The 10,951-nt window shown below is 33.1% G+C and overlaps 1 protein-coding gene across 1 annotated transcript in view; it reads left to right on the top strand.

Moving 5' to 3' along the window:
- Positions 1-7,552: 7,552 nt before the first annotated feature.
- The window catches only part of LOC308686594 (ras-related protein Rab-35), a gene marked incomplete at its 3' end in the record, with an annotated part of 16,448 nt that continues 13,049 nt past the window's right edge, over positions 7,553-10,951 (top strand). The window contains exons 1-3 of the mRNA XM_081395025.1: positions 7,553-7,800; positions 8,565-8,615; positions 9,423-9,546. Of these exons, the coding sequence (XP_081251151.1) occupies positions 7,749-7,800; positions 8,565-8,615; positions 9,423-9,546 (227 nt within the window). The remainder of the gene's footprint in view (positions 7,801-8,564; positions 8,616-9,422; positions 9,547-10,951) is intronic.

The following is a 10,951-nucleotide window of genomic DNA, read 5'->3' as shown; positions in this document are numbered from 1 at the left end:
AAAAATACAAGTCTTGGCGAGTCAAAGTATATTAAATTAACATGCAGAATTAGAAGCACAAACCTCTATACAGTGGCTCCACAAATACTGGTAAATATGAGCAAAATTTGTTTTTGTCATTTCTCCTCTTAGTCTTTCATTCAAAATATTCACAAAATTCTAACCTTTAATTAAAGTCAAATAAAAAAAACTTTAATTTAATAAAAAAAATAAAAAAAATTCATTCAAATAAATAAATAAAATTTGATTTAAATAACTACAAAAATAAAAATAAATAAAATAAAAATAAAATAAATACAGTTGATAAAACTAAATAAATAAATACAATTTGATTTAAATAAATAGAAATGCAGTGTAAAAAATAAAAACGTACAATTGTATTTAAATAAAATAAATAAATATAATTAATACGTTTGATTAAAATAACGTAATTAAATAAATAATATTTGCAGCCACATAAATAAAAACATTTAATTAAAATATATAAATAAATAACTAAAATAAATAACTTGATTTTTGTAAATAAATTAGACAAAACTAAATAAATAAATTAAATTTTATTCAGATACACTCACTGAAAAAAATGATTCGTTGAATTTAATAAAAAAAAATTATGGTAAGTGGTTGCACACAATTGATTTTAGCTACATTTAAACAAATGTATTAAGTTGAACTTATTAAATTTTAGTTCAACTTAATGCATTTGTTTAAATGTAGCTTAAATCAATTGTGTGCAACCACTTACCATAATTTTTTTTTATTAAATTCAACGAATCATTTTTTTCAGTGTAAATAGTATAAAATGTCAAAATAAATGTACATGTATGTATTTTGCACATTTATAATGTTACATTTTCACAGTTTTAATCAGGTCTGACTCTCTGCACGTGACAGATCCAGCGAGGCCTGCGAACTCTCTGTGCAGGAGATGCTGTTCACAGGCTCATTTAGCGCAGGCTTCCGCTTGAGTTGTGGTTCTGTAGATGAGGTCTGATCTGAGTTCTGGAGACGTTCTGAGAAGGAGAGGATAGACTCGATGCTTTTCTCTCCAGGGGAAATTAATGAACTGAATGCATGAAAATACCCTGTTGCTCTGGTGATAATCAGTCGATCTGGGTGGACACAAAATGACTTCTGTAACAATTATGTCTTCTGTGACCCTTCATGCCACTCATTAACTGTACAACTGACTTTATAACACACAATTCTGACTTTATATCACGAAATTGTGACTTTATAACTCACAATTCTGACTTTATAACTCACAATTGTGACTATATCACGAAATTGTGACTTTATAACTCATAATTACGACTTTATAACTCACAATTATGACTATATCAGGATATTCTAACTTTAACTCGCAATTATGACTTTATATCACGCAATTGCAACTTTATAACTCACAATTACGACTTTATATCACGAAATTGTGACTTTATAACTCGCAATTCTGACTTTATATCTCGCAATTCTGACTTTATATCTCGCAATTCTGACTTTATAACTCACAATTGTGACTATATCACGAAATTGTGACTTTATAACTCATAATTATGACTTTATAACTCACAATTATGATTTTATATCTCGCAATTATGACTATATCAGGCTATTCTAACTTTAACTCGCAATTATGACTTTATATCACGCAATTGTAACTTTATAACTCACAATTACGACTTTATATCACGAAATTGTGACTTTATATCTCGCAATTATGACTATAACTCACAATTGTGACTATCACGAAATTGTGACTTTATAACACGCAATTGTGACTTTATCACTCATAATTACGACTTTATAACTCACAAGTATGACTTTATATCTCGCAATTATGACTTTATATCACGAAATTGTGACTTTATATCACGAAATTGTGACTTTATAACACAAAATTGCGACTATGTCAGGCTATTCTAACTTTAACTCGCAATTATGACTTTATATCACTCAATTGTGACTTTATAACTCACAATTGTGACTATATGATGAAATTGTGACTTTATAACATGCAATTGTGACTTTAGAACTCACAATTACGACTGTATCACGAAGTTGTGACTTCATAACACACAATTGCGACTATATCAGGCTATTCTAACTTTAACTCGCAATTGTGACTTTATATCACGCAATTGTAACTTTATATCATGCAATTATGACTTTATATCTTGCAATTATGACTTTATATCACGAAATTGTGACTTTATATCACGAAAATGTGACCTTATATCTCGCAATTATGACTTTATATCTCGCAATTATGACCTTATATCTCGCAATTATGACTTTATATCTCGCAATTATGACTTTATATCTCGCAATTATGACTTTATAACTCACAATTCTGACTTTATATCACGCAATTATGACTTTATATCACGCAATTATGACTTTATATCTTGCAATTATGACTTTATATCACGAAATTGTGACTATATCACGAAAATGTGACCTTATATCTCGCAATTATGACTTTATATCTCGCAATTATGACTTTATATCTCGCAATTATGACTTTATATCTCGCAATTGTAACTTTATAACTTACAATTACGACTTTATATCACGAAATTGTGACTTTATAACACACAATTCTGACTTTATACCACGAAATTGTGACTTTATAACTCACAATTGTGACTATATCACAAAATTGTGACTTTATAACATGCAATTGTGACTTTATAACTCATAATTCTGACTATAACTCACAATTACGACTTTATATCTCGCAATTACGACTTTATATCACGAAATTGTAACTTTATATCTCACAATTACGACTTTATATCTCGCAATTACGACTTTATATCACGAAATTGTAACTTTATAACTCACAATTACGACTTTATATCACGAAATTGTGACTTTATAACTCATAATTACGACTTTATATCACGAAATTGTGACTTTATAACTCATAATTACGACTTTATAACTCACAAGTATGACTTTATATCTCGCAATTATGACTATATCACGAAATTGTGACTTTATATCACGAAATTGTGACTTTATAACACAAAATTGCGACTATATCAGGATATTCTAACTTTAACTCGCAATTATGACTTTATATCACGCGATTCTGACTTTATATCACGAAATTGTGACTTTATAACACAATTGTGACTTTATAACTTACAATTGTGACTATATCACGAAATTGTGACTTTATAACATGCAATTGTGACTTTATAACTCATAATTACGACTTTATAACTCACAATTACGACTGTATCACGAAATTGTGACTTCATAACACACAATTGCGACTATATCAGGCTATTCTAACTTTAACTCGCAATTGTGACTTTATATCACGCAATTGTAACTTTATAACTCACAATTATGACTTTATATCTCGCAATTATGACTTTATATCTCGCAATTATGACTTTATATCACGAAATTGTGACTTTATATCACGAAATTGTGACTTTATATCACGAAAATGTGACTTTATAACACAAAATTGTGACTATATCAGGCTATTCTAACTTTAACTCGCAATTGTGACTTTATATCACGCAATTGTGACTTTATATCACAAAATTGTAACTTTATATCACGCGATTCTGACTTTATAACTCACAATTCTGACTTTATAACTCACAATTACGACTTTATATCTCGCAATTACGACTTTATATCTCGCAGTTATGACTTTATATCACAAAATTGTGACTTTATAACACAAAATTGCGACTATATCAGGCAATTCTGACTTTAACTCGCAATTCTGACTTTATATTACACAATTCTGACTTTAACTCGCAATTCTGACTTTATATCACGCAATTCTGACTTTATATCTCGCAATTCTGACTTTAACTCGCAATTCTGACTTTATATCTCGCAATTATGACTTTATATCTCGCAATTATAACTTTATATCTCGCAATTATGACTTTATATCTCGCAATTATGACTTTATATCTTGCAATTATGACTTTATATCACGAAATTGTGACTTTATATCACGAAAATGTGACTTTATATCACAAAATTGCGACTATATCAGGCTATTCTAACTTTAACTCGCAATTGTGACTTTATATCACGCAATTGTAACTTTATATCACGCGATTCTGACTTTATAACTCACATTTCTGACTTTATAACTCACAATTACGACTTTATATCTCGCAATTATGACTTTATATCTCGCAATTACGACTTTATATCTCGCAATTATGACTTTATATCACGAAATTGTGACTTTATATCACGAAATTGCGACTATATCAGGCAATTCTGACTTTAACTCGCAATTCTGACTTTATATCACGCAATTGTAACTTTATATCTCACAATTATGACTTTATATCTTGCAATTCTGACTTTATAACTCACAATTCTGACTTTATAACTCACAATTACGACTTTATATCTCGCAATTACGACTTTATATCTCGCAGTTATGACTTTATATCACAAAATTGTGACTTTATAACACAAAATTGCGACTATATCAGGCAATTCTGACTTTAACTCGCAATTCTGACTTTATATTACACAATTCTGACTTTAACTCGCAATTCTGACTTTATTTCACGCAATTCTGACTTTATATCTCGCAATTCTGACTTTAACTCGCAATTCTGACTTTATATCTCGCAATTATGACTTTATATCTCGCAATTATAACTTTATATCTCGCAATTATGACTTTATATCTCGCAATTATGACTTTATATCTTGCAATTATGACTTTATATCACGAAATTGTGACTTTATATCACGAAAATGTGACTTTATATCACAAAATTGCGACTATATCAGGCTATTCTAACTTTAACTCGCAATTGTGACTTTATATCACGCAATTGTAACTTTATATCACGCGATTCTGACTTCATAACTCACAATTCTGACTTTATAACTCACAATTACGACTTTATATCTCGCAATTACGACTTTATATCTCGCAATTATGACTTTATATCACGAAATTGTGACTATATCACGAAAATGTGACTTTATAACACAAAATTGCGACTATATCAGGCTATTCTAACTTTAACTCGCAATTGTGACTTTATATCACGCAATTGTAACTTTATCACGCGATTCTGACTTTATAACTCACAATTCTGACTTTATAACTCACAATTACGACTTTGTATCTCGCAATTACGACTTTATATCTCGCAATTATGACTTTATATCACGCAATTGTAACTTTATAACTCACAATTACGACTTTATATCTCGCAATTACGACTTTATATCTCGCAATTATGACTTTATATCACGAAATTGTGACTTTATATCACGAAAATGTGACTTTATAACACAAAATTGCGACTATATCAGGCTATTCTAACTTTAACTCGCAATTGTGACTTTATATCACGCAATTGTAACTTTATATCACGCGATTCTGACTTTATAACTCACAATTCTGACTTTATAACTCACAATTACGACTTTATATCTCGCAATTACGACTTTATATCTCGCAATTATGACTTTATATCACGAAATTGTGACTTTATAACACAAAATTGCGACTATATCAGGCAATTATGACTTTAACTCGCAATTCTGACTTTATATCACGCAATTGTAACTTTATATCACGCAATTGTAACTTTATAACTCACAATTACGACTTTATATCTCGCAATTACGACTTTATATCTCGCAATTATGACTTTATATCACGAAATTGTGACTTTATATCACGAAAATGTGACTTTATAACACAAAATTGCGACTATATCAGGCTATTCTAACTTTAACTCGCAATTGTGACTTTATATCACGCAATTGTAACTTTATATCACGCGATTCTGACTTTATAACTCACAATTCTGACTTTATAACTCACAATTACGACTTTATATCTCGCAATTACGACTTTATATCTCGCAATTATGACTTTATATCACGAAATTGTGACTTTATAACACAAAATTGCGACTATATCAGGCAATTATGACTTTAACTCGCAATTCTGACTTTATATCACGCAATTGTAACTTTATAACTCACAATTATGACTTTATATCTTGCAATTCTGACTTTATAACTCACAATTATGACTTTATATCTTGCAGTTATGACTTTATAACACACAATTGCGACTATATCAGCCTATTCTTTTTATCACACAATTGTGACTTTATAACTTGCGACTGTGACTGAAAGCTTTCATAGGTTTCCACAATCATGAACAACCAGGAATGATCAAAATGCCTGGAAGAGTCACTGAAAAGGTAAAAGTCATGGAAATGTCTACATCTTTCTAAATGAACCCAGCATGATCAGCTTTACATGCTTCACTCCGGGAATATGGAGATTAGTGTTTATATAAGATCCCTATGCTGTGCTTCTTTGTTCTTTCCAAATTTATGCATTTGAATATTGTCCACCTTCTCAGGTCCACAATGCAAATCTTGTGTGGTTGTGTTGTGACACACGTACATCAGCTCATCAATCATTGTTAATGGTGAATAATAGGGTTCTTTATAAACAATTGTCCATAAACCCAATCATGAACATTTATAGCAGGATTCAGTGTCAGTCTTTGGTGTCTCTTTCTCTTTCCACATGAGCAAGCATAAAAAAAGCATTTTTAATATGTATTTCCTCAGAGAATATTTCCTCCAGGCATTGATAACCACAGATAACATATGCAACAAGACCACACAATATACAGTAATATTATCCACTAATATTTGAATACTGTGTATATAAATAGTGTATACTGTGCATATAGTGTGACTTTGCTGAGTATAATATAGCATAAATGGAAATCTGGAATAATACTGCTAACTGAAAAGTAGCATGCAAAAAATAAATAAAAAAATCAGTATGAATAAACTACAATATTAGATAAATAGAGGCCCTAAAATATTTAGACACCTTTGAACACTAATTATATATATACAGTATATTATATTATATACAGTCAAACCAAAATTTCTTCAACATTTCTCACATTATCATCAGTTTATTCGCTATAGTTTAGAAAATGGTGATAAAATATGAGCAGAGCTCAGTTGATATTTGACTGGTTTTGTCCGTCCTTCTGTTAGACTGTCTCACACATGAATTATGTTGAATATCTGACAGCTGTTAAATTTAACTACACAATTAGATAATACCAGTTTAGCTCAACCAATCACCAAGCAATGCTTCATTTTGTTCAGTCTGTGTGTAAAAAGAGCATTAGCAATTAAAGACAACACACTTCAGCAAAACATGATCAGCTCAAAGTGTCCCAATCATTTCTGTATTATAAATGTCACAGGTAGTCTCTGTATGAAGAATATTTGGGTATAATATGTCACAGTTTACTTTATTCTGCTCTCCTCACTTACATTAATGAACTATAATATCGTGCACACACTAGTAGAAAAATATAAAAAATGATATCTAGTGTCTGAATAATTTTTGGTTTGAATAGTGTATATATAGACGCCTCTTTAACTCCCCCTGCTGGAGGATCTTCTGCACTACCGCTGTGATTTGTGCGCATGCGCAGTGAGTCATCGCGAGTTCTAGTGGGCGGGGTTTGTTTGAGCGGCTGCGAGCAGCGGCATCAGATCCGCCGTGAGTGTTGATGGGTGTGTGAGAGTCTCCGTCCGAAACACACACACATACACACTCACACACACCGCTCAAAATAACCCGGGGAGACGATAAAGCTCATATACGACAGCCTCTCCGCCGGGAGAGGAGGAGCAGGAGGGTTTTGGGTCCTGAGCGGGCTCGTTGTGCGGGGGGCCATGGCGCGGGACTATGATTACCTCTTCAAGCTGCTCATCATCGGGGACAGCGGTAAGGAAACAGCGGGGATGAGAAACGGAAACAGGCCTCAGTCGCTTACAACGACATTTACATTCACTATAACGACCTAACCCGGGCTTTTTGCGCTGGATACACACGTAATGCAGACTTTGAGTGATTTGACAGCTTATAAATGACATTGTTATTGTTTCTGCTTTAACTGATGTAATGGGCCTGTCAACTGAGTTTAGAGTCATTCAGTCTGGGTGTGTTCTGAAATTCATTTTTTATTATCTAATAAGGTAGAATATGAATATGTTACACTGATTAGCATATTATTTGAAGTGTATGTGACAGAATGTGCAGAATGTGTGTATGAACATCAAATGTGGTGTTAAATATTAAGCATTTGATTTATGAGGAGACATTATTTTACTTAATGTTGAGATGTTGGCATGTAATGACACACACACACACACACACACACACACACACACACACACTTTCTCTCTTACACACACACACACACACACACACACACACACACACACACACTCTCAATTCAATTCTCTCTCTCACACACACATTCACACTTTCTCTCTCACACACAAACACTCACTCCACTCACTCTCTCACACACACACACACACACACACACACACACACACACACACACACACACACACACACACACACACACACACACACACACACACACACACACACACACTATAAAAGCACAGAAAGAGCTCATGAATGTCATGTAATATGTTTTCGGTGTAAAGCTGTGAACTCTAATGTCTGTGTGTCCACAGGTGTCGGCAAAAGCAGTTTACTCCTGAGATTCGCTGATAACACGTTTTCGGGTAGGATCAACACGTCACATGTGCTTTTAACAAACATTAACTGTGAAAGAAGATACAGAGCCACATTACTGTCACTAAAACTGATTACTAACACACTCACACTCACACACACACACACACACACACACACACACACACACACACATACGGACACTGCTGTAGGTCATGCTGTTCTACATAATTTAATGCTGGTTAATGTAAGAAAGGTTACAGCGAGTAATAAAGCTTACAAATCTATGAAAAATAAGTATATCCATTGAGATGCATGCAGATTTATGGAGGGTTATGCTAAAAATCAGGGCTGCACGATATTGAAGAAAAATGAGATAAACTTAAATTACCTTTAAAATATATTTAAAATTATATAACCTACATATGCGTTTCACATTCTTATTGTGACAGTAAAACATCCCTACAGCTTCTGACAGTGAACATCAGTGTTTTACTGTATATAATTAGTGTTATTTTAACATCAGTGTAAACCTCGGGGTTCAGGTTATCCTACATTAGGGTTATTAACAACACAAACTCAATAATCAAATGTAAAAATAAAACACTGATTAGTTTTCACTGTATGAATTAAATATATCCTGATTCTTATTAAAGCTACAAAAGTTATTCAGCCGAGAGCTTGTCTTTTATTCATGACCCCAGTTATTGCAAGCCGTTGCGATAATATACATTATATATATATTATATTTTGATCATTTCGATATATTGTGCAGCCCTACTCAAAATAATCAGCAGCATTGAGCTTATTTCCAGGATGATTTAGTGATTTTTATGCTGATTTCTGTGTCGTTGCAGGAAGCTACATCACCACGATCGGCGTGGACTTCAAGATTCGCACGGTGGAAATAAACGGGGAGAAAGTCAAGTTGCAGATTTGGGATACAGCCGGACAGGAGCGATTCAGGACCATCACCTCCACGTGAGTCGCATTAAACTGATGCTTTCTGAAACCGTGTGCTAACCACACGCGGCGCGACGCGCGATATAAGGTTCTTCTCCATGTTAATCAGTGTGTGTCCTATCCAGCCGCGACGGCGACACGCGATGATTCTGTTTTAGAAACGGTTTCTATTTTTCTGCGACGTCGCGCTGGAACAACAAACACAAAGTGTGGCGATGATGATCTCAGGTGCTGTTTATGTACTTTATTTAATGTTAAAAGCGTGTCATGTGACTCTGAATATCATTTAGTGCTCCAGCTTTGAGGCTGTAAAAGCAACAGTGGATAATTCACCTCAGATCTTCAAATTAAACAAATGGAAACAAGAACGTTCAAACTGTGAACAAACAAGTGTATTCTTTGACAAAGATTGTTTTAGTAACTCAGTAGCCTATGTGTTTTTAATAATGTTTAAATGGTGTAATATTAGTGAATTTGATTATGTAGCGACTTATCCATTGTCTTGAGAGTGCCGTCGAGATTACGCTCTGGTGCCGTGAGACTCCGCCCACACGCTGTTCTGATTGGCTGACCCCGCCCACTCGCTGTTCTGATTGGCTGACCCCGCCCACTCGCTGTTCTGATTGGCTGACCCCGCCCACACGCTGTTCTGATTGTCGGACCCCGCACACACGCTGTTCTGATTGGCTGTGGGTTTTGATTGATTTTGACGCATCTCACAGCCGCGTCACGTCTAGTGTGGACAAACTATTTGTCGCTGGAATCTTGGACACGGTGAAACATGTAGTTTTGAGAACAGCGTCGCATTAGTCTTAATGAGATGTTCATTTACATTTATTCATTTACAAGACGCTTTTATCCAAAGCGACTTACAAATGAGTATAATAGGAGCAGTTAAACTAACAATAGGACAAAGTGCTTATGACCCTTCCCAGTTTAGTCTAACGCAGTACAGGTGTTTATAGAGCAGAAGAGAAAATGTTCACATGCTAAAGTCAAACTCAGAGTGAAATCAGTCGAGTGTCCCGTGAGCGTTGAATATAGAGTAAGAGTGTGTTCACTTACAGTCAAATGTTTTGGATCGGTAATGTTTTTAGACATTAGTCTCTAATTTTTTTGATAAAAAAAAAGCTGAATGTTCAGCATCATTACTCCAGTCTTCAGTGTCACATGATCCTTCAGAAATCACTCTAATATGATGATGTGATGATCAAGAAACATTTATGATTATTATCAGTGTTGAAAACAGTTATTTACACTTTTATTTCAGGATTTTTTGATGAATAGAAAGTAAAACAAAAGAACAGCATTTATCTGAAATAGAATCTTCTGTATTATATTAAAAAAATATATATAATTTTTTTTTTATATATATACATTAGTTAATATATTATTAAGATGATTAAATATTAATACATTAATA

The sequence above is a fragment of the Scardinius erythrophthalmus genome (assembly GCF_964197995.2).
Source record: "Scardinius erythrophthalmus genome assembly, contig: HAP1_SCAFFOLD_479, whole genome shotgun sequence".
Taxonomy (NCBI): Eukaryota; Metazoa; Chordata; class Actinopteri; order Cypriniformes; family Leuciscidae; genus Scardinius; species Scardinius erythrophthalmus.
This window is presented reverse-complemented; position numbering and strand designations above follow the sequence as displayed.